The sequence below is a fragment of the Salvelinus sp. IW2-2015 genome, linkage group LG30 (genome assembly GCF_002910315.2).
Source record: "Salvelinus sp. IW2-2015 linkage group LG30, ASM291031v2, whole genome shotgun sequence".
Lineage (NCBI taxonomy): Eukaryota > Metazoa > Chordata > Actinopteri > Salmoniformes > Salmonidae > Salvelinus > Salvelinus sp. IW2-2015.
Genome location: NC_036869.1, coordinates 1,063,558 through 1,088,151, shown reverse-complemented (window position 1 = coordinate 1,088,151; position 24,594 = coordinate 1,063,558). Strand labels below are relative to the sequence as shown.

General features: G+C 43.4%; 1 protein-coding gene across 3 annotated transcripts in view; it reads right to left on the bottom strand.

Moving 5' to 3' along the window:
• LOC111955141 (insulin-like growth factor 2 mRNA-binding protein 3) overlaps positions 1–23,808 on the bottom strand; it is a 35,173-nt gene extending 11,365 nt beyond the window's left edge. Inside the window, exons 1-8 of one of the 3 annotated variants that reach the window (XM_023975240.2) lie at positions 22,996–23,808; positions 21,990–22,050; positions 13,444–13,492; positions 9,169–9,220; positions 8,923–8,986; positions 4,661–4,942; positions 3,998–4,132; positions 3,724–3,846 (exon numbers count right to left, since the gene is read on the bottom strand). In XM_023975240.2, the coding sequence (XP_023831008.1) occupies positions 3,724–3,846; positions 3,998–4,132; positions 4,661–4,942; positions 8,923–8,986; positions 9,169–9,220; positions 13,444–13,492; positions 21,990–22,050; positions 22,996–23,170 (941 nt within the window). In that variant the 5' untranslated portion in view covers positions 23,171–23,808. Of the gene's footprint in view, positions 1–3,723; positions 3,847–3,997; positions 4,133–4,660; positions 4,943–8,922; positions 8,987–9,168; positions 9,221–13,443; positions 13,493–15,649; positions 15,845–21,989; positions 22,051–22,995 lie in introns of those variants that run through there. The other 2 variants (XM_023975241.2, XM_023975242.2) reach the window with 2 other exon arrangements.
• Positions 23,809–24,594: the final 786 nt, after the last annotated feature.

Sequence of the window (24,594 nt, the reverse complement as noted above, 5' to 3'; positions counted from 1 at the left end):
CACAAAGGAAGACAACAGTATGAGACTTGTGGGAACCATTTTGGACAATCAGAGCCTAACAAGCGTACCGCGAAAAGGCCCAACCACCTTCCCAAGGAGGCCAGTTCCGAGATATACGACCTTTCACGTAAATACACTCATGATTTCTTAGTCCAAGCGGGCGGCGGTCTGTGTGTAAAGTATAGGTGCTAAAAGTGAGAGTAGTTTCTGAAATGTACCAAAGTTAAGTCAGTCTCGGTCCCTCTCCATGTCTTCTGTAACAAGCAGCCATATTGTTGTCCGTCTGCTAGGTACCTGTTTTTAAATGTATTCAGTGTGTATGTTTGTCCTGTGTTACCATTTAGTTAGCTAGTAAATAAATAATTAAGCCAATTTGTGTAGTACTGAATAATAAGTAAGGCTGGGATTTTTGCAGTGTCAGGAGGTTACGACTTCAGAATGATGATATGATACGAGGTAATGATTAAGATTACTGTTTATCGATGAAATTGGTAAAAACATTTGAGTTTAATTCGGGAGATGGTAACTAAAGAACCGCTGTCGTGGTGCCCTAAATCCTAATGAGTTAAATGTCGCATGATAAATTTAAAGATCGGGTAACAATTAAACATGGTGGATTAAATAAATCAGATTAATGTTAGAAGTCAAGTCACATCTAGGGTTGCAAAGAGTTGGAAACTTTCTGGTAAATTTACAGTATTTTCTAGAAAATTTCTCATGGGAAGTTAAGCCCGGGAATTTTGCTTAAATTCAAAAACGTTTGCTTATAACAGTTTACCTTTTGGGGGGGATACACAAGACAATTCTAGGTCGTGTGGCATATTTTGGTTAAGCTATCCCCAACTCAATGGAATTGTAACCCTCTGCATGTGCAGTGCATTCCTCCATCACATGTACAGCTGATTCTCAAGATCTTGCACACTAATGAGATGCTATTGAGCCCACACTACTACACTGTCTGATCCTAGGACTACATGCTTTCTGGTACATTTTGATTACAATACTGGGTGGGGTGAATATATTTTATATGACAAAATATTTTTTGTTAACTAGTAAATAGTAGCCTACAGCAAAGTGTGTTTAAATCATTTCTAAACTTAGTCATTTCTGCTACCATGTGGTTTTAGCTTGCTTGAGCCTGCTAATTGAGGAGTGTTAATTCACAGGTTTCCATACAGGTTTCATTTTAAAACATTTATCTTACAAAGGAGTTGTTTAATCTAACTGCTTAACTATTTATCTGTACATGGATTTTTATTTGGTTAGTTTTTTTACWATTTTTTCCTAATCGTCGCAGGAAAATGCCACAGGCACTATGATGTGTGGAGACATTTCAGTGCAGCTAATGTAGAAGGAAAAGMTGTGTACATTTGCAAATACTATGCCAAATCATATGTGAAGAATGCAACAAAGATGCAGAATCATCTGGCCAAGTGCATAAAGTTCCATCAGCGCTCACAACAAGCAACCTCTGACARAAGTCCCTCTACTTCTATTTGAGGTGAAAATGATGAATCAGACACCTTATCAATAGCAACAGCTCATGGTCCTCCTGGAATCAGAAGTTTTTTTTGACTCAATGGAGGAACGTAGTCAGAGAAATGCTGACGAATGTCTTACTCGAGCTGAGTATGCAACTGGTTCACCTCTGACGCTCACAGGCAATGTGTATTGGAAGAGATATCTGAATGTTCTTCACCCTGCATACCAGACATGCTGAGCTACTCATTTGCTGAATGCAGAGTTCAACAGAGTTCAAGTGAAGGTCAAGCAAATCATAGAGAAAGCAGAAAGAATTGCAACCATCCCTGATGGGTGGTCGAATGTTTGTGGGTAAGGAATAATTAACTACATCAATCTCCAACCCTCAACCAGTATTCTACCAGAGCAGACAAGGGACAGACACACCGGTCTCTACATTGCAGATGAGCTGAAGGCAGTCAATGACCTTGGACCACAGGAGGTATTTGCACTGGTGACAGACAATGCTGCGAACATGAAGGCTGCTTGGTCTAAAGTGGAGGAGTTCTACCCTCACAACACACCCATTGGCTGTGCTGCTCATGCATGGAATCTGCTCCTCAAGGACATCATGGCACTGAAAACAATGGATACACTCTACAAGAGAGCCAAGGAAATGGTTAGGTATGTTAAGGGCCATCAAGTTATAACAGTAATCTACCTCACCAAGCAAAGTGAGGAGAATAAAAGCACCACATTGAAGCTGCCCAGCAACACCCGCTGGGGTGGTGTTGTCATTATGTTTGACAGTCTCCTGGAGGGGAAGGAGTCTCTCCAAGAAAATGGCCATATCACAGTCTGCCGATATGGACAGCCCCATCAAGAGGATCCTCCTGGATGATGTATTTTGGGAGAGAGTAGTAAGCAGCCTGAAACCTATAGCAGTAGCCATTGCACGGATTGATGGAGACAATGCCATCCTGTCTGATGTTCAGACTCTGCTTGCAKAAGTAAGAGAAGATATCCGTACTGCCCTGCCCACTTCACTGTTGCGCCAGGCAGAAGAAACTGCAGTTCTGAAATACATCAAAAAGCGTGAAGACTTATGCCTGAAGCCTATACACACCGCAGCGTACATGTTGGACCCCAAGTATGCTGGCAAGARCATCCTGTCAGGTGCAGAGATCAACAAGGCCTATGGTGTCATCACTACCGTGTCTCACCACCTTGGCTTGGATGAGGGCAAGGTTCTAGGCAGTCTGGCGAAGTACACTTCCAAGCAAGGGCTTTGGGATGGAGATGCAATATGGCAGTTGTGCCAACATATCTCATCAACCACCTGGTGGAAGGGACTGTGGATCTGAGGCTCTTTCCCCTGTTGCCTCCATCATCCTCCAAATACCACCAACATCAGCCGCCTCAGAGCGCAACTGGTCCTTGTTTGGGAACACACACACCAAAGCACGCAACAGGCTGACCAATACAWGGGTTGAAAAATTGGTGGCCAGCCGGACAAATTTGAGGCTTTTTGAGCCTGRCAACGAACCATCCTCAACAAGGTTGGAAAGTGACAGTGAAGATGAGGCCTCAGCGTCTGATGTTCAAGAGGTGGACATTGAGGAGGTCCAGGGAGAAGACATGGAAGACAACCAAGGCTTTAGTTTCTAGACTATAATTTTACAGATCTATGTTGAAAACCTTTTTGGGAGATGTGATSGATCATTGGGGATCATTCAATATTCCCTTTCTTTTGTTGTTCAGTGAAATCATCTCATGTGAAGTGTCAACTCATTTAATTAAACTTAAAATCATAACTAAATATTTTTTTTTCTTTCTATTGGAAGGATTTAATCATTTGCAATGATGTCTACTTATCATAAGGTAAAAGGTTTATGTTTGTCTCCATACGATATGGTAAATATATCCAATGCAAAAAACATCTACATTAAAATGGTATTAATTCGCACATATTCACGCTAATTCCCACATAATCCCGTTAATTCCCACATAATCCCATTAATTCCCACAGAAAGTTTCCTCTGAATATTGCCCAAAATGTGCAACCCTTGTCATGACACTCATCTTGTTTGCAGTAATCATTCTGATGGTATGTGCAAAGAACCTATAGATTAAGAGCTCCAGAAACAGTCTGCTTCGCAATGCGTTCCCAGAATTATTAGCCAGTCAGAAATCTTGGTTTGAAACCTGTGGCTCGTGTATATGAGTTTATGGGTGATTGTATGGGGATGTTGGTCTTCTTACGGGGAGATGGTGATCTTGGTCTCGGTGTCCACTTCAATCTTTTTTAGGTTCCGTCCTTCCTTCCCGATTAGTCGGCCCACAAAGTTGTTGTGAGCCAGAATCTTCAGTGGAATCTCCTCAGTACTGTGGATAAAGGAGACAGAGATAAGATGGCTCAAGTTATTGAATAATAATAAAGAATAGAAGTTTGGTATCCTAACATGACTAGGCATGGGCAGTTGAACTCAACATGGTGTTGGTTATGTGCATGTATGCGTTCTCCAGCTGAACTCACAACTTGGTGTCGAGGGCCTCCTTCAGCATGATCTCCATGATGGTTCTGCAGGCATTGGAGCAACCCTCTGGGGTGGAGTGGACCGTGATGGGCTTCTCTGCTGCTCCCGCATTCTCCTTCCTGTGGATGTCAATCCTAGAGATGGGCAAGAGAGAGACTGCTTTAGAAGGGAAGAGTTGTTTGTCACCCTCTAAACAGCCTGTATTCTAGCGGTTACACTACCGGCTGGTCCCATACTACTCCCAACCGGAGACAGTCGTTCAATACCCGTGTCCACCCTCCGTACTGGCTCAATCTCACAGAATCACTAAAGATGGGTGAAACGGTCAATGTCCATCGTTTTCAACTTGAGATGCCTTGAGAGGTTGACATCAATAGGTAGTTGGAGCCAAAATTAACATTTTCTCAGTGAGTAATTTATTCTGTGGGAGTGAGCTTTATATTGCCAAGCCTCAAAATGTATTGATATTTATGGTTGTAAATCAAGGCCATGTTCAGTAGCCAAAAATAGCAGATAGAAATGTCATTAAGAGCCAATATGATTTCTTATTCTACATGTAAGAGGGGTGTTTGTTGTACATGCACAACGTTGCGTCCTGCTAAATGCACCCCATTAGAATGTTGTGTACATGAATGTGTACATGATCAGGGAAGCAGTCCTACTTTGAGTGTGTCTGTTTTGTGACATTGCGAATCGTGGCTCCTTCCTTGCCGATGATGGCTCCTACGAACTGTGTGGGGACGAGTATGCGCAAAGGGACGTCCGACTGCAGTTTGGGGCGCGCCCCCAGGCCTGGGGAACCCGATCGCAGAGGGCCACGGGGGACAAAGCCCCTCTTACCCCCTCCCAGGGTCGGGGCGGCAGCAGCCGCCGTCTCGTCAGGGATGTACGACACCTTCAGGGCAAAGTTCTCCATCAGGAAGCCATTCAGCTTTTCCATCGCCCTGGCAAACACAGAGAAAAAGCTGTCAGTCACAAGGCAGCTTTCCATTGATGCAGGTTTATTTGAAAAAAGCAATGTGGCAAAAAAAATAAACGTGTAATGGAAACTTCAGATATAGGATACATTTTCTAAAAGAGAATTTTTACCCGTTCGATGGGGTTGATTTTTATTTTGTTGAACATTCATTATTGTGACAAATGATGGAAACTGTGCTGGGGGGGGGGGGGGCGCGTGTTGTCATGGCCCCAGTTGCATTTGCAAACAAATAATTTCTCTGTACGGAATCCATATCCTATATGTTAACATAGGGTGACTGTGAGCTGTAAGCTAAATAACCAGACGGGAAGATAACAATCGCTTATTAGGCATAAATAAAATGTTTTTTTACCCCCCTTATCGTCATATCCAATTAGGATCTTGTCTCATCGCTGCAAATCCAACAGGCTCAGGAGAGAAGGTCCAGTCATGCATCCTTCGATACATGACCCGCCAAACCGCGCAGCTTAACACACGCCCGCTTAACCCGGAAGCCAGCCGTACCAATGTGTCAGAGGAAACACCATTCAACTGACTACTGAAGTCAGCCTGCAGGCGCCCGGCCAACCACACAAATGTTAATTGTCACATGCGCCACATACACATGCACCGAATACAAACTTACCGTGAAATGCTTACTTACAAGCCCTTAACCAACAATGCAGTTCTAGAAATAGAGTTAAGAAAATATTTACTAAATAAATAAATAAAAATATATAAAAAAGTACAAATAAAATTAAAATAGCAAGTACAATGCATTCGGAAAGTATTCAGACCTTGACTTTATCCACATTGTTACGTTACAGCCTTATTCTAAAATAAATTAAATTGATGAGAAAAACAATCTACACACAATACTCCATAATGACAAAGTGAAAACGAGTTTAGAAATGTTGGCAATTTATTATTATTTTTTAAACCTTTACATAAGTATTTCAGACCCTCTGCTATGAGACTTGAAATGGATCTCAGGTGCATCCTGTTTCCATTGATCATCCTTGAGTTGTTTCTACAACTTGATTAGAGTCCATCTGTGGTAAATTCAATTGATTGGACATGATTTGGAAAGGCACACGCTTGTCTATATAAGGTCCCACAGTTGACAGTGCATGTCAGAGCGAAAACCAATGTACACCATGTAAAACCAATTACAACCATGTAATTGTCCGTGGATCTCCGAGACAAGATTGTGTCAAGGCACAGATCTGGGGAAGGGTACTAAAAGAAATGTCTGCAGCATTGAAGGATCCCAAAAACAGTGGCCTCCATTCTTTTTTATTTAACTAGGCAAGTCAGTTAAGAACAAATTCTTATTTACAATGACGGCCTACCCCGGCCAAACCCTAACCTGGACAACGCTGGGCCAATTGTGAGCAGCCATACAGAACTCCCAATCATGGCCGATTGTGATACAGCCTGGATTCAAACCAGGTCTATAGTGACGCCTCTAGCACAGAGATGCAGTGCCTTAGACCGCTGCACCACTCGGGAGCCTTAAATGGAAGAAGTTTGAAACCACCAAGACCTCTTCTTAGAGCTGGCCGGCAGGCTAAACTAAGCAATCGGGGGAGAAGGGCTTTGGTCAGGGTGGTGACCAAGACCCCGATGGTCACTCTGACAGAGCTCCAGAGTTCCTCTGTGGAGATGGGAGAACCTTCCAGAAGAAAAACCATCTCTGCAACACTCCACCAATCAGGCATTTATGTTAGAGTGGCCAGATGGAAGCCAGTCCTAAGTAAAAGGCACATGACAGCCTGCTTGGAGTTTGCCAAAAGGCACCTAAAGACTGACCATGAGAAACAAGATTCTCTGGTCTGATGAAACCAAGATTGAACTCAGGCCTGAATGCCAAGCATCACATCTGGAGGAAACCTGGCACCATCCCTACGCTGAAGCATAGTGGTGGCAGCATCATGCTGTGGGGATGTTTTTTAGCATCAGGGACTGGGAGACTAGTAAGGATCGAGGGAAAGTACAGAGGTCCTTGATGAAAACCTGCTCCAGAGCACTCAGTACCTCAGACTGGGGCGAAGGTTCACCTTCCAACAGGACAATGACCCTAAGCACACAGCCAAGACAACACAGGAGTGGCTTCGGGACAAGTCTCTGAATGTCCTTGAGTAGCCCAGCCAGAGCTTGGACTTGAAAGCGAAAGAACAGCTCTGTAGATACCTGAAAACAGCTGTACAGCGATTCTCCCCATCCAACCTGACAGAGCTTGAAAGGATCTGTAGAGAAGAATGGGAGAAACTTCCCCAAACACAGGTATGCCAAGCTTGTAGCATCATACCCAAGAAGACTCGAGGCTGTAATCCCTGCCAAACAAATTCAACAAATGACTGAGTAAAGGGTATGACATACCTGACATAAATGTTACTGACAAATTTAACATTTCAGTGAATTTTTTATACATTTGCTAACATTTCTAAAAACCTGTTTCTGCTTAGTCATTATGGGGTATTGTGTGTAGATTGATGAGGGGGAAAAAAACTATTGAATCCATTTTCCACAAAATGTGGAAAAAGTCAAGGGGTGTCTGAATATTTTGAATGCACTGTACAGGGTGTACCGGTTCAATGTAAATAGTCCGATGGCCATATGATTAATTGTTCAGCAGTCTTATGGCTTGGGTGTAGAAGCTGTTAAGGAGCATTTTGGACCTAGACTTGGCGCTCAGGTAACACATGCCATGCAGTAGCAGAGAGAACAGTCTATGACTAGGGTGACTTGAGTCTGACAATTTTTGGGGCCTTCCTCTGACACCACTTAGTATATAGGTACTGTATGGCAGGAAACTTGGCTCCAGTGATGTACTGTACGCACTACCCTCTAAGGCAAAGCAGTTGCCATACCAGGCAGTGATGCAACTGGTCAGGATGCTCTCGATGGTGCAGCTGTAGAACCTTTTGAGGATCTGGGGACCCATGACAAATCTTTTCAGTCTCCTGTGGGGGAAAAGGTGTTGTCGTGCCCTCTTCACAACTGTCTTGGGACCATGTTAGTGTGTTGGTGATGTGGACACCAAGGAACATCAAACTCTCGATCCGCTCCATTATAGCCCTGTTGATGAGAATGGGGGTGTATTCAGGGCCCCCCTTTTCCTGTAGTCCACGAGCATCTCCTTTGTCTTGCTCAAGTTGAGGGAGAGGTGTCTGACCACTTCCCTATAGGCTGTCTCATCGTTGAACAGGCCTACCACCGTTGTGTCGTCAGCCAACTTTATGTGTTAGAGTCGTGCTTGGCCATGCAGTCGTGGGTGAACAGGGAGTACAGGAGGGGACTAAGCACGTTCCACTGAGGGGCTCCCGTGCTGAGGAACGGAGTGTTAGATGGGTTGTTGCCTACCCTTACCATCTGGAGGAGGCCCGTCAGAAAGTCCAGGATCCAGTTTCCAAGTTAATAGAAACACAGCTACTGTCACAGCACTGATAATATACAGCTGTCAGTCACAGGAGGAGGAACCTGCTTGACCCCTCTGGATAGGCTACTGATGCAAGGTCAGTTGTGTTCCAAAGTCAACTGACAATTTTATTTTCCCTCACTACTGAAACAAGATCTGGATGATAAAAGCATTAGAAGAATCATGTGTATTAGTGCATGGGTGGAACAAAACCCTGTTGCTCTTCAAGGCCAGGACTGACTGTCCTGTGAACTGCACTAAATGATCCCATTCATTTTCATACACCGTCCACGCCCACTTTATCAGGAATGGTCAGGGCTCCACACACACCAGAGGGCAGCAGTGAGCTAGCTCCTCTCAGCCAGCATGTTACTCCTATAGCAGCAACTTACAATGGACTGCTTTGGAGGGAGACGAGGAATGCGCTGCACTAACAAATCAAAGGGGATCAATTCAAATGCAGTGTGGGGAAAAGTGCAAACCACCTAAACAAGTCTATGCATTCTACAAGAGCAGTCTTAAACTAAGAAAAGGTGTGTGCTTACTGTCTGGCCTGGTCCTTGGCACCGTATCGGACGTTGACCACTGCCGTGTCTGTGTCTGTATTTACTGTGGAGGGAGGGAGAGCACGGACTTAACACCCACAAACACACATAGGGCAATACAAGTTTATACACTAAACATGCAACTTCAACTGAACAGTCACAGACTTGAACAAAGACCTACTAGAAAGAGCAGATACAGAAGACACAGAAAGGCTAAGGTGTGTGTGTGTGTATATATATATATACCTTGCTCGCAGTTCTCCACTGTGCCATACTGAGCCAACATGCCATCCAGAACCTGAGTCAGAACCACAGGGGAGAGAATGTGATTAGAACCAGACCAGAGAGGAGGTCCAGTGAGATACCAATGTCTTTTTCACACTGTCATGGGGACTCAAACGGGCTTTCTAGTGAGTACAGTTTAGTAAGTAAGCCTTGTGTGAGAGAACGGCCCATGTCCATCTCCTGTTTCTGTAGCGTGAGGCTGCTTGATGMATCAGTGGACAGGGCAGGACCCTGGACAGGACGTTAGTCTATCGCAGGGCTGCACAGTTCAGTGCAAAACAGGAAACAGCAGAGCAAATTTTGTTCATTTCTGTAAGATTATACAGGTTAACGCCAACGTTCGTCAACACCCAGCAGGTGATCAGGAACACATGCCCTGGGGATAAGTTTCCCCTAGGTACAGATCTAGGATCAGATTTACCTCCCCCAATTCTAAATTTAACTATTAGTGGAGGAAATGCAAAATTGACCGAAGGGTCGGGGGCAACATACTACAGCCACATCCCAATGTCAAGCCCATGGGCCAATCACGATAATAAACATTTACAGTTAAGCCACAACACATTCATCAATATTTGTATTTACTATGGATCCCCACTACGCTTCCCGGGGTCCAGCAAAATTAAAGGCAGTTTATACACTTTTAAAAACAATACACTCACAGACTGTGTGCCCTCAGGCAGACTGTGTGCCCTACTCCACCACAACTACATATATACAGTCCAAAATCCATGTGCACGTGGATAACACCAGAGCCCTATACTACGAACCTGGTTTGAAGAATTAGCGAAGTAATAGAGTTCAACTCGGGATAACCGGTACCACCAATGTGGCTCACCTTTTAGCCAGGTACATTTCTATGGCAACGAATCCTCCAGAACTAACCTGCTCCATGGTAGGCCAACTCAGGGTTAAACTCCAGTTATCCTGAAAAGTGTTTGAGCTGTGAATTGAAGACCAATCAAATTCCTTCATTCTCCAGACCAAATGAGGAAGATGACTGATTAAATATTTTAATCATCAAAATGTTCATGAGTTAAAAATAGCAATGTTCAAATACATACACATTTGAAACTAAAATGTGCAGTAAAACTTTGGTAAAAAAGGGACTTGTGCATTGATAACAGCTCAACACCAAAAACATGGATTTGTTCTGACAAGCACACCAAAGAAAGATATGCATAAGGAAAACTGCCCTTCTAATAACCCATTTCACATATCCTGCTGAATCTGCAGGTAAACTTCTTTCATTTAGATTTAGGCAAAAATTAAGTTGTGGCACACAGCATGGGTTGATGTTTCAACATAATCTCAATGACGAGTTTGGCGGTCGACTAGCCATGTGCGACGTGAACACGCATTTACAAGCCCAGATGGAGCAGGCGCCAGTAAGCAATGGGTGCACAACCAATATCTACCATCGTAACAAGGATGAAGCTTGAGCTGGAATGTGATGCTGAAGCTAGCTAATTTCAAATAAGCCCGAGTACATCTAGCTAGATTTGTACCCTCTTATTTAACTAGGCAAGCCAGTTAAGAGCAAACTCTTGTTTACAATGACGGCCTCCTACAGGAAGGGGGCTGAGATTAAAAATACTAATATATGAGTGCACACACACATACACCCAGGGAGACATAACAACATAGCAGCACAGAACATGGTACAAACATTGGGCACAGACAACAGCACAAAGGCAAGGTTGTCATCAGCCCTGTGATCCAACTGGCCCTTCAACACCACCTATCAACCAGGCTGTACGAGTCAAGCAGGAGAGAGATCTTTCTAAATTCATGATCTTTCATTTCCCCACATTATCAAGCTGAACTGATCTTTATCCACTTGTGAGTCCATAGAGAAAGAGACCAAAAATCTGTCAGAGCCAAACCAATCTTTAAAACTTCAACTAGCTAGATCTAATGTTCCTCTTCAAGTGTAGTCATGGATGAGAAGGTGGGAGAGAGCGAGGGACAGGAGTCCAAACACAGCCTACAGGGAGAGGACCTCCAATCATGCCCAGGCTTACTGAAAGCCACACCCCCGAGCACTCACAAGCCCACTTTCTGACCAATCAGATTCGCTCCCGGCCCCCTTTCTCCAAACCCACCAATCCCCTTCCCTCCCTCCCCTGAAACATCTCAAAGCCTTCCCATTGGCTGTTCCAGCACTGATCCTGGTGAAGAGCACCTGCATGTTCACTGGCTGCCACGTCTGCCCGTCTCCAGGGCTCAGCCAATGAGAATCCAGGCCATTCAGGAAAGGGTGGAGTGCATTCCTGCAGGAAGCGGTGGTTGGGTTGGGGGTGGTTGGTTGGTTTGGGGGAGGGGTGGGACAGGAGTAATGCTACACATTCTGTGAGTGTCTGTCCATAGCACATGGAGGCAACACAGAGCAGGCCCACCCACCCACCACGAGCTAGCCTAGCGAACAAGCCAGCTCTTTGCCTGCATGGCTGTGTGCTGAGGCACCATGTTGGTATCTCCCTGATAAGATACAAGGTCTCCTTTACGTCAAAGACTGTTCTGTGTTTAGTCCCTCCCTCCCCCATTCCAACCCTATCCCCATTCTGGTCAAATAACCATCAGCTAGCTAACATGCTATAGACTACCACCCATTTACACAGCACAAGACAAGCCAACCAGCGCAAAAAGCTTTTTGTCAATTTAGAACAGTTAAGTCAAAGGTGGAGAGGCTTAAATCAGTCATACTTTGGCCTATGCACTACGAGTTTAGAATGGAAGAGAACGTTGTCCATTAACCGTATTCTATTTGGTAAAAATGAGACATGAACCACCCTTTTCTAAAGTAGATGTTCCCTGTGATACAGACCCAGTCCATTCTCTTATTTGGACAGTGAGCAGAAAGGATCGAGGATTATCTTAAACAAGTCGAACTAAATGAGCAACCTGTGGGCAATACCGAAGATGACTTAGGGTTGAGCATTAAATGTTCATACCGTTTCTGCACCATATTGGGATAAACAGTTTTACCAGAAGTGCACACCACGGGCACTATAAAAACCAAAATAATTTTTTTTTTTGTGCACAAACCATTTAGACACCAGGGAGCTTGATCCAGGAGGGGATTGAATGTCTCTGCTATGACCAAGAAGCTTGGTCTTGATATCTAGGCACTTAGCTAACAAGTTAGCAAACCAAATGCATAGCTGGAGCCTAGAGCTGGATATCATTTGACACGTTACATTTCTTATAGTTCAGCTTAACTTATAGTTCTAAGCAGTGACATAGCACACAACCCTGCTGCAGGGGTATTAAATCATACCATCAGTATTTGGAAATACCCTGGTATAAGGTACATCTCCCAAGCCTACTAAGAATGTGTCGGATTCTCGAGACAAACGACCACTAGTATAAATCCCTTTCTGAAGGCAGTACTGCAGGGCAATATCCAACTGATACATTGAGAATGAATGGGTGTAGGTGGTGTGTAGAAATAACAAGAGATCTGACCATGTCTGCATGAGCAAGGTTTGATCTCTCACACAGGCTGGGGATGCGCACACACACGCCATGCGTGTCACAACGCACCTTACTGTACACACCTGCAGTTCATTAGTAGGTCACTCGCCTAAAAGGTAATCCTCCGCCGTTACACAGACTATCACAGCTCCATTGATCACACACACACGGCATGAGCACAACAACCAACAAGTCTGCCGCAATGAAATAGATGAGGTAATGTAGGCACATTTGAAATATGATACTGTCATTACCACCAAAAAAAGCTTGAAAAAGACTGTCCTATGCTTGCTTTATGCTGGTACTCACTTACCTCCTTATCAAGTTTTTTGGGCCGAAATATTCTGACAAAATCAACTGCTAAATTACTACCTGTACTAAAAAGGTAAATTAAGTACCAAAACGCAACCTATTCCCTTCATAGTGATCCTATGGGACCTGGTCTAAAGTTGTGCACTACATAAGGAATAGGGTGCCATTTGGTGCATGAGCCTAAGTATAAAAGTACCATAATGAGACAGCCAGAAGAAAATGGCGACCTGCAAAACTCTGTTCTAAAGAATTAATGAGTGGATCCAAAACCAAAATGGAACGCAAAGATGGCAAAGAACCTCGTCTGTGGACTCGTTTACACCCAATAAAAAGGCTTACATTCACATCCTGTTTCAAAGTATTTTTTTTAACGTTAGTTCCCATTGAACAGGACCGAGTATAGATCGTTAGATCCAAAGCTTTACCAATGGACCAATTAACACTTACCTCCCACTGCAGATGAGGCGGGATGTTCCTGATCTGCAGCTTACAGCTCCTAAAAGGAAAGAGAGGGGTAGAGAAGGGAAGAGTCAGTCAGCATTAAGGGTTGGTTGGGCTAAAGGACAAATTGACTGGTTCAAAAAAATAAAAGTAATAAAACAGCAAGCTAGTAGGTGCCTCCTTCCATCATTCTGCGCTCTGTAAGAGGGGAGAGGTGCACAAGCTGTGGACATGACTAATGTTTTAATACCACTCCCAAGCCCAGCGGGTGTGCACCAGAGGAGCGAGGAATGGATGGAGAGCGGGAAGGAGAGAGAGGCTGTTACATTGTTGGACTGGTAGCTTGATCGTGTGGAGAAATTGTTCAAACCAGCTGATAATGAGAAGCATCGGGTGGGAGAGAGGGAGGGAGGAGAGGTAGGGAGGCGTGGGAGGGAGGAGCAGGAGGAAGGCGCGGGAGGGAGGACAGCATGGCAAGGAGATGGAGGGAGGAGAGGTAAGGAGGGAGGAAGAGACAGGAAGAAAGGAAAAAGGAGGGTTGAGGTATGGAGGAGAGAGGAGCAGAAAGGAGAAAGGCAGAGGAGGAGAGTGAGTGCAGAAAAGGGAGGGATGCCAAGGCCAGGAAAGAGGGAACCTCCACTAGCTGTGTCAAAGCAGAGAAAACAGATGGGGATTCAGAACGAAGGCGCGCTCACATCACAGTCAACAGGAGCACAGTGGCGCAGAACAGACTATCCTCCCAATTACTGTACAACTCTGGCTTAGTATTCAGAATGTCCTGCATTTCAAACTCCAAACCACATTTTGAAAACATTTGGTTTCAATGAAAACATTGTGAATACCAAGGACACAAATACTTACGAGGTCATACAGATGCTTGGTTGGAGTAGTGAATTGTAACGAGTCTGCATATACACAGTTCAGGTGGTACAGCATGGCGCTTGCAACGCCAGGGTTGTGGGTTTCCATTCTCATGGGGGACCAGTATCGGAAAGTAGCATGAAAAATGTATGCACTCACTACTGTAAGTCGCTCTGGATAAGAGCATCTGCTAAATGACAAAAACGTACAATGTAATTTGGTGTACTTGTAACACGTTTCATAAAAAGGTGATCGTTTGGACCAGGGAGATAGAAACGTGGGAAACGTGTCCAGGCTGCTCTAAAGTCTACCACCTGTTCCCACACACCAAAGGAACACAATGTACATGCAGCTGGGAGTTCCAGGGCAGACTGTGACCCCTACTCAGTTCTACACAGACCGTACACCCACCCACAAAACACATCTATCCAACACTCCTAACAAAAACCTAACCCCTACAATCTTTCTGGAAACTTCTCCCACTGACATCTAGACAAGACAAACGACACCAAAAACAAACACCTTCCACTAGGACCAAAAAACAAAATCTATATCATTGGCTAAAAGCACAGGTTTGACCAGGAAATTAAGACTTGGGTGTGTACACCATGAAATGTCAAAAGACCTTTTGACACCTGACAAAAAATACATAGGAAACTTTGTATTTTGTGGGTCAGAACTAAAGCTTTGCAGAGCAGTAATGAGCAGGCCTCAACTCTTCATCTGTATTATTTGTTCCTCAAGTTCAGGATGTGCATATCACACTCGTGCTCTTCACAGACTTAAAAGTTTAATAGAGTAGAGAAGTCTAATAGACTATACAATCGAAATATGATTGGTTCAAATTGAAAACATGCTTCCCTACTCAACTAGTTTTAAGCTGTGCAAGTCAATGAGTGAGTCAAATGTTAACGTTTTTATGAACAGGCTGGTTGGTGGCCTTAAAGATGTTTCTCAGCCCGCCACCCACACGGCCCAGCTCACACTTCATTATATACACACACGACCCAGAGAGAAAACAAGCGTTACATTGGAGCATACTAAAAATGTGATGCACAGAAATTCACATCTGCAGTCTAGAAGTTTTTTGGGCTTCCATGCATGCAGGACTAGGCCACAGCGAAAACTTAGTAGGGGAAAGTTCAATGACATTTACCATTAGTATTCATTTATTTCCACCCCCCCCCCCACCCACATACAACAAAAAGATTTACAGATTCTTTAACATGCACACTCAATCTGGAGGAACTTTCAGCATTGTCACACCAACAGGGCCTCAAATGAATTGTATTCATTTATTTGGACCATAAAGATAGATACATTCTAAATGGAGAATTATAGAAAAAAATACCATTAAGCGTCCGAGAGGAATTCCAGCCCTTTCCGGTCTGCTGTGCCATTCCTGGCTGATCCGTCCCCCTTTTTCCGTGTGCGCGTTGCTCTGCATTGCAGTGGGAATGCTGTGCAAAATGTTCAAATGCACCAAGCACTTCAAGCCAGATTAACCTATAGCTCCACACACACGGACGAAGTCAGCCGGGGTATTGGGGGGGTGCATTCCCCAGTCCCAGCCTTTGATTTGGGAAAAGGGGTGGTTTGGGGGGGGGGGCACAAGGGCCTCTGCCCTGTAHGGGTGGGGCTCCCGTTTCCATGGACACAAAGTCCACTGACAGAAACATGGAGGGGGTGTGGGGACCGTGAGCGTTGAGTTTTCATGTGATGTAGTGTGTGTGTGTGTAAAACCCATAGGAGGAATCCCATGTCGAGCAACATCAGACTTCACCACATCCATCCCTGTTTCTCACTACCATGATCATCCATGTCACTACCCCTCCCCCACCATCCATCTCATCATACAGACAATACGCAACAGAAACACTGGCACCCACACTATAAAAACCCATCCATGTCAGGAAACACACACAAACCCAGGTCTGTGCTCAACGCCTATCCATCCAGCATTGACTATTCAGTATGCCGGCGTTCTGAATGACTGAACTCAGAAAACTGCTCACTTTCCGCTGCACTCTTACATGGGCCCTTCCACTTCACAACAAGTGTCCATTCTGCAGTAAAAAAAAAAAAATGTATAGCAAAAAAAATTGCTAAATTGGTTTGAGCTAGAATTGGAATATTTCTAAATTAAATCTGATGATTTACACACATAAATAGCTAAAAATGGTACTTTCCCTGCAGCATGGTATGCAATGGTTCTATAGCATAAGAATCCACACTATCACAGTGTCTCTTGCTCCATGATAAGCATGAGTGAGTTTAGGGACCTTTAGTCCCACTAGCTAGATGGGACAAGGGGCCATAGAGAATTTCAGGCACCCCCGTGCTTCCATCCAAAATCCCTTCTTTGCAGGTTGGGCCCCACAGTGACCTCCTGACCCCAAATTCTTTAATAAGAGCTGGGAGCTACTACTCCTTACAAAGCCGCAGTTACTGGGTTAGAATGACCATGGAAGTGGGCTTTGCTTTTACGACTTGGGATTTTTTTGTCTGTTAGTTAAAGGAATAGGGCAATGGGTGTATTCTTTTGGTTTAAATGACGATGGTTAGGATTTAATGACCTACGCCCTTCGCCATTTGATGAGAATATTGATAATATTTTATCCACATCTGCAGTTTTAGAAAGTGTGAGAAAGTTACTGTGCCAATACAACTTCAGATTTGTTGTCTGGTAAAAAAAAAAGTCCTAGACTAATACTAAACTTGGTTCAAGTTGAACCATATTCACAAGGCAGACTGGTACGAGTTGTGGAATTTTACATTACTGACATTCAATAACACTGATTCATCAACACTTACACAGCAGCTTCCTACTCGCCCCTTGACCTCCCTGAATGCCCCGACACACACGGGCCACCTCTCAAATCATGCCATTTTTTTATTTTTTACAGATGGGAGTTATATTTTATTTCTGTGTTTCACTCAAACTAATGAATATAGCTTTAATCAGGTCACAGTGTAACATATTATAGGGTCTGTGTGTGTCCTACAAACTGACTAGTACAGCTAATAGGGCATGAGAGTTAACATGAAATAAACAAATTAGTGAGCAACTATAAGTAGCCAAATACACCTACACCCTAAATTTGTGGCTGTCCGCTAGCCCCAAAACAACCTAAACTTATTGCATTATTACATGTTCAACTCTTGTAACCCCTCATGATCAAGCTACAGGGATCACAATCTGTGGGCCAAAGACCAACAATGATTATGGAAAATGTCACGTTGGAGTAGGACTAAGGCAAATGGCACAYTTGCACCAAAACCTAGCCCAACCACCCCAACAACCTGCACACACCCCTCTCGCCACATGCACACCTCGATGTGCCTATCCCACCCAGGCCCCCAGTGTTTGGTCTGGAGCGTGAAGTCCCGAGCTCTGCTGGTCGGCTAATGCGTAGCAACCTAGCGGTGCCAAAAGCCCTGGGACCTCAATTACAAACCATGTGTATGTACAAAATATGACCCTAAACATGGATGCGCTAGTTCACACGCAACAGTTGCCATTTATTTTAAAAAACTGAACTTGAAGTGAGATTGTGCTCAGCTTCCCACAAACTTCAGACCATGTGTACACAGTTTCTAGTGGTGGAACTATTGCATTGCAAGCAGCCAAGTATTTTGTTAAAATGGCGGATAAGATGGACTCGTTTGTTCATAACAAATAACAGGTTAATAACAATATGCAATTGTTTGTCGTTAGTGAGAAGAGAGATCAATTTAGTTGATCTTGGCATTTAAAATATTTAGAAATAGGCATCTATTTTGCTAGGCTATATTAATGATATTATTTCCATGATAATTGCGTGCTCCAGAGTGGCACAGCGGTATAAGACATTGTATCTCAGTGCTAGAGGCGTTACAATTCCAAGCTGTTAACACAAGCGGCCGTGATTGGGAGTCCCATAGGGCAGCGCACAATTGGTCCAGGTTAGGGTTTGACCGGGGTAGGCAGTCATTGTAAATAAGAATTTGTTCTTAACTGACCTGCCTAGTTATATTAAAGGTTAAATAAACTTTAATTCAATTGCTGAAAAAATTCCTCACCTTTTCTGTGATGTTTTCATACTCACCAGGTAACCTATTTCGTTTAATAGGACACTTGATAGCTTATTTATTTACTACTATTTCAAATACTTTGCTCTATGCTGTCTGGTCAGGAGCGTAGTTTAGCAGTAGAACGGACGATTACACTGCACTACCACGCAAAAAGGCAGTAACTGCTCATTTGGTCAGAAATTTGTTAATTATTGTAGCAAAAATGACTACATGCGTAATCATGTGGACAAATATCCTGCCTCTATTGTATTGGAGAAAACAGGGGTCATGTTAGCAGTAACTGCATAAAGTTACTGTGAAACCAAGGTAAATTAAACCAATATTTCTCAGTTCCACGCTATGAACAGTTACTGCCTTTTTGCTTGGTAGGGCAGTATAGGCTACTTCTGTACGTCTCAATACTGTCATTTCAAATTTCGTGTGTAGACAATATTTTATTTGTAAACATAATATATCTTCATAACCTTTGCAAAATAAATTCCTCACCTTGATAGATTCATATTCCCGAGGTATCCTAAAACAAATTAATTGGGCCCCATTACACAGGCTATTTTTTCAGGTATTTTTTCAAGCATTTTGCTCTATGAATAAGATAGGGAGCGTGGTTTATAACAAACAGTAGAATTTAACAGGTGAACAAACAGCTCATCTTCTGTATTGAAGTGTGTATGGCTACCACTAAATAGACGTCGTGTCAGAAGTCGTGGGCAGTGAAGCGTATAGGTTAAATAAAAAGTAAATACAAAACACCCGTTTACAGGTCCACAGCAATTTGCAATTGTGTTCGTCTTTCAATAACGTTGTCTGTCAGGTAGCCTAGGCCTGCAGCAAATGTCATGGCTATCAAACCACCAAAGACCTTTGAGCAAGTTCGCCATTGCCATTTCCTTCAGAAAACTGCCTCGGCCTAATTCCAATACCTCCAAAGTTTGCAGAAAATAGGGGTTATTGTAGTCACCATAAAAAGGTGAATGGGCATTTCAGGTGGAGTAGTAATGCTTGTTTGTTCGCAGAATTTCAGGACATTCTGATTTATAAATGGGAAACAWTCGTATGTATGTCGTGCGCCAAGTTTATAAATCTCTAGATATTTTTGTACGAGCGCAGTCTTCTCAGAAAAGGCGGATGTAAATAGTGTGAAATTTACACAACAGTTATGAGGCCTCTGGTCTGCCCTAGAAAGCTTATGTAAATTACGATCCCCAGAATGGCTAAACAATTTATAGAGAGACGTTTTGGTCTCTAAAATGTGTTGATAAGGATCAAGTTCGATTCCCATGGTAAATCCTTTAAAAGTTCGCAATAAATCAAGATATTTAATTAAATAGTGATCCATTCTGACTACTACATTTGTAGTCATACATGACCACGTGCTGACAGACCAATCACGGGACGGCAGGCTACAATGAAGCTCACGCCCTCATCAACTCTGGACCTCAAAGCTAGTTCCACTACCCCCCCATTGTTCCCCTCTAATCAGGCACTGATTTAGATCTGGGACACCAGGTGGGTGCAATTAATTATCAGGTAGAATAGAAAACCTGCAGGCTCTGGACCTCGTAGGGCAAGACTTGAATACCTCTACCTTAGACATTAAGGTTGACTCTCTCAGGCAGGATGAAAATGACTATATTGACCGCGATCCTTTGCTAGTAAAGGTCACTTTCACCATGATCCTTAAATATTTTTTTGGGTGCCATTCAGCAATATGGCGGGCTTCAAGTTCAAATACTTCCGGGTTCACGTGCCATTGGGAGTTTTCCACAGGAATAAGTGGATGACGTCAGCGCTATCACCATCTACTGGTTTTAATGTCTACGGTTCCACCCTGGAGGACACCAGGAGCCTCTGCCTCCTTGCTCGCACTTCCCCTTCCCACAAGTTCAAAGGTTAAGTTGTGGTGATTGGCCGAGCCTCCAGCTGACACTCAGCGGGCTGGAATGCAGAGGGGCCCCAGTGCACACCTCAGTGTGTGTGTGTGCGTGTGATGGGCAGGATACTGTTCCCAGTCGATCCTATAACCTTTCCTGTGGCAAAAGGGGGATTTAATCTTTTTTCTCTCTCCTTTTTCTGTAGGTGGAGGCCAAAAAGCACCAGGCTTACACTTCACTATATATATATATATATATGTATTATTATTTTAACTAGGCAAGTCAGTTAAAAGGCCTACCTACTATAAAGGCCTACCGCTACAAATCGCCAGTGTGTATAAACCTAGACGTCAAAGACTAATCATTTAGCAAAAAATATCTAGCACTTTGGCAGGGGAAAGGTCAACAAATTGACCAGAGTGATTTGGCTTTAAAAAAAATATATATATAATAGGTTCATGATTCCATCCCAATAATGAACGAGCTAAAAGCAGTAAACGCATTTAGGGGAAGCCCTTGCGGAAGTTCATTTTGGCCTTAACCTCGACAATTCAATGCATGGACATTTCAAAGCATGCAAATAAATATGTCCACTATAATAATTGTACATTTTAAATATGTTAACACCATTTTGTGCAGAACGTCAATAAAACAGATTATTCGATTTAGTAGGGCTAAATGGTGGTATCAGCAATTACACAAATCATAATTCTGTTAAACTTGACTTCAATATACATTTTTAAAAGTTGTGATCAGATGCTTGTTTCTAATTCCTTACAAACGTAGCAGTAGCCTTTATCCACTGCTTTTAGCCCAAATGATTTAAATCATTAAAATGCACATCTAAACACATTAAAGTGCATTTCGGCTCTAAATCCTCTTCCTCAATTCTCAAATGATTACAATAATAACTAATTTCAATGACAGCAATTAAAATCCAAGAAAGGTTTAATAAAGGACAAAATGTTTCATGTGGCGGATATCCTACACGCCACGCCAAATTGTAGCATTTTTKTGTCCCTCTTCCACGTAAATGAGGATCAATATCGCCCCAGACTAAAGGCTATAACTCAGCATAGTTTAATCCTGTTGACTGTAGCCTACACCGAGCTACATGGTCTTTAGCAGACCGGGGGTTTTCCGAGTCCATCTCGTGCACCATCACAATGAGCGAGGAGAGCAGAAGCGTGGGGCAGCAAGGGAGAATCACGGCCAGATCCTTCTCAAATGGACGGCTTCAGAGGGCCTACGCCTCAACACACACATTCATACATGTACACACACCTAAGCAGGCCCAGAATGCTATTGCTGCTTAAAATAGCCCTACAGTTTGCAAGTGTTAAACACTTGGAGATTTGCACTATATAGGCTAACTACTTCCAAAGATGGGAATGGTGTCTAAAATAAGGTACATTATTCAACAACAACAAAAATAAGTCGCATATTTTAGGTCGCCATAGGCGTGACGGTATGAGATCCTTCATGTCCTTATAATTCGACCTCTACACACACCCTATGAATTTCTGCTTGCCCCAAATGAACAAACATTCCGTCCCTTCCTGCTGACGCCCCAAACACACTGACTACAAGACACAATCAGACGACTTCAATCAAATAACGTTACAAAAATAACATGTTTCCAGAAGTGTCGATGGAGATATGTACAATTTGGCTGAGGACAGCAGCAGCCCCTTATAGCGTAAATGGATCAGTTGGACAATACATGAGTTTATAATCAGAATTTACCTTTGACGTTTAGGGACCGAGTGCTCCACTTCTAGGAGTTTTCCATGTAGTTCAACTTTACCTATAGTGAGGAGAATAAATGCAATTTTAGTTCACAATTAGTTTAGTTCTCATCAACTGTTCTCATAGGCAGCCAAAAGTAGGCCTCAACTATAGTTTATGACCAARAAGGCCTGGCACGAAATCACGTTAATTTCAATCGGAGGCACAATTGTGTGACCATTCAAATTACACAAATTACTTTATTTTCACTAAGTTTCACCCAACGTAACGTGAATGTCTATTCTAAAAGGTTAAATGTGGTATCGGTGACAAGTATCCGACACCTGAGCTCAATACGAGGATATTTCGTAAAATCGTAATTTTTTATTTCTAGATTGTGGCCTGCTGAATGCCACTGTTTGTCCCACATTGCGTACTTTTGTTGTCGTTTCTAAATTGTAAATAAAAAGTAGTTTGCATTAGTCTTGCATTTCGTTGGCCTACATTTGACCAATACACAATTAAGCCACCTGGTGTGTCAGCATAGGGCACATGCACTGTGTGCTATAATTTAACAAGTTAGGCCATACTTCCATTGCGACTTTGTTGGTCCACGAAGAGAGTGCAAGCTCAAAGGCGGCAACAAAAGTAACAGAGTTACATTTAGTTACATTTAATCGAAGTGATCCATGTTAGACAAGCCTACAATGTGCGGCCACTGCCTGTGTGCCCCATTGCTCTGAATGGCGTTACACTGGACAGGCGTTTCTTCCTTCCTTCACTCAAACAAGTTACTTCAACGTTTTTGTACTAGATAAAATTCACACTTTGAATTTATCAAAGGCATGGACTATCCTTCTACGGTGTCAGGAGCCAAGTGTGAGGCAATGAGACAAGCTTGGATACACCCCCACCCTATTGGGCTCCATGCGTCCATCTACAGCGGTTAAAGTAAACCCGTAGCCATTTCCGCAATTAAAGCACCGTTTACGCACCGGTTGAACGCCTTTTTTTATTGTCTCACCTGAAAGAATGTCGATGGCCAGCATTGCTATCTTTTCATCGGGGCAATCCACGAACGCATAACCAGTTTTGACGAGAAACGGACCACTGTGCGGAATCTTCCACTGCTCAAAGATAGTTTCCAAGTCCTCGGCACTCGCCTCTTCACTCACGTTTCCAATGTACAGCTTATTCATGGTCTGCGCTGAAATTGACAATCTTTACGCAGAAGGAAATCGTGATTTGCTCTCTCGGGTTTGGAGTCGCCAAAATCGCCTTACTACTCAACGGAGTGGCGGTGGCGTGCTTCCCCCAGTCGTTGAAGCCACAGATATATTTGACGGGAAACCTCGTCGCGTTTGCGCTTACTCGCCCTTCTCTATCGCGCAAAAAAAAAAAATCTTAATTATTTATTCAGTTTCTCCAAAACGATATCTGACTGAGTGAAAAAGGAGGAGACACGACTTTTTTGTCTTCCTCCAAACCCCTTGGCAAAGAGACAGATAAATTCACACACGTTAAGGCTCGTGCCCGCCTCTGAATAAAACCAATATGAAGAAGGGGGAAGGAAAAAAACTAGGATATTCCGGCTTTTTTGAATGAGCCACGTGTTCAAACTACAAATCAACCCCGCACGTGAGGAATCCCAGTTGCTCAATTAAGTGTTGGATTGGGAAAATGTCACGGGAATCTGGGGTGGGGACCGTAGAGTCGAGAGAAAATGAGGGTAAGAGTGGATTGGTGTTGGGGGAGAAACCTGGCGAGCTATGTGAGTTAAGAGATTCCGTGAGAACCCAGTGTATCTTTTACTAGAATCACATTTGTTTGCCTTTCTCTGCAAAGCCTCGCTTCCCATTGGTCGCTGGTCGAAGTAGTAAAACAGCAGTGCGCGCACGGATATAGCGAGGGGCAACAGTGTTGCGGAGGTTTGCGCGCACGCGAGACTGCGGTGGGTGTAGGGTAGGCATTCTATAGAGAAAATTATGGTGGGAGAGGAAGAAGGGGGAGGTGCCATTCATAAATTATGTCGCTCGATGTTATAATTTATGCATGTGAAACACATTTGAATTGGATTCAATCAATGAAAGTTTAGAATGCGTCCTCCCCTAGGCCCATGGCCCGGTCAACATGGGAATGACACGCTTACTACCAACCACATGACGGCATCCATCTTCTCTAACAAGATTCAGGTGGTTCCCTGCTTTAGTCTACAATACAGATTTGTCCATGTCCACACGAAATGGCAGAGAGGGGAATAGGATGTCTTGGGGCGAGATTACTTGTTTGTTTTCGAAAACACCCATCTGGAGAAGAAACCTATAGTAGAACCTACTGCATATGGCGAACCGCCTACTATTTCCGGCATTGGTATATATGCTATGTACAGAGAGGGAAGGTCTCGTCATCCAGAGAAATGCCCCTAGCGAATTGGCGACAACAAGCAAGCAGGTTTCTTTCAAATGCAGTCTGGCTGGGCTTAGTACATTAATTCAGACAATTAATTACACTTGTTAATATGTATCCAGTGTAAAATAATTGTAGTTAGGGGTAGATGCAATTCACAAACGTGCAACTACATTGACAAGTACCAAATTACTAGGCTACATTTACCATACGTATG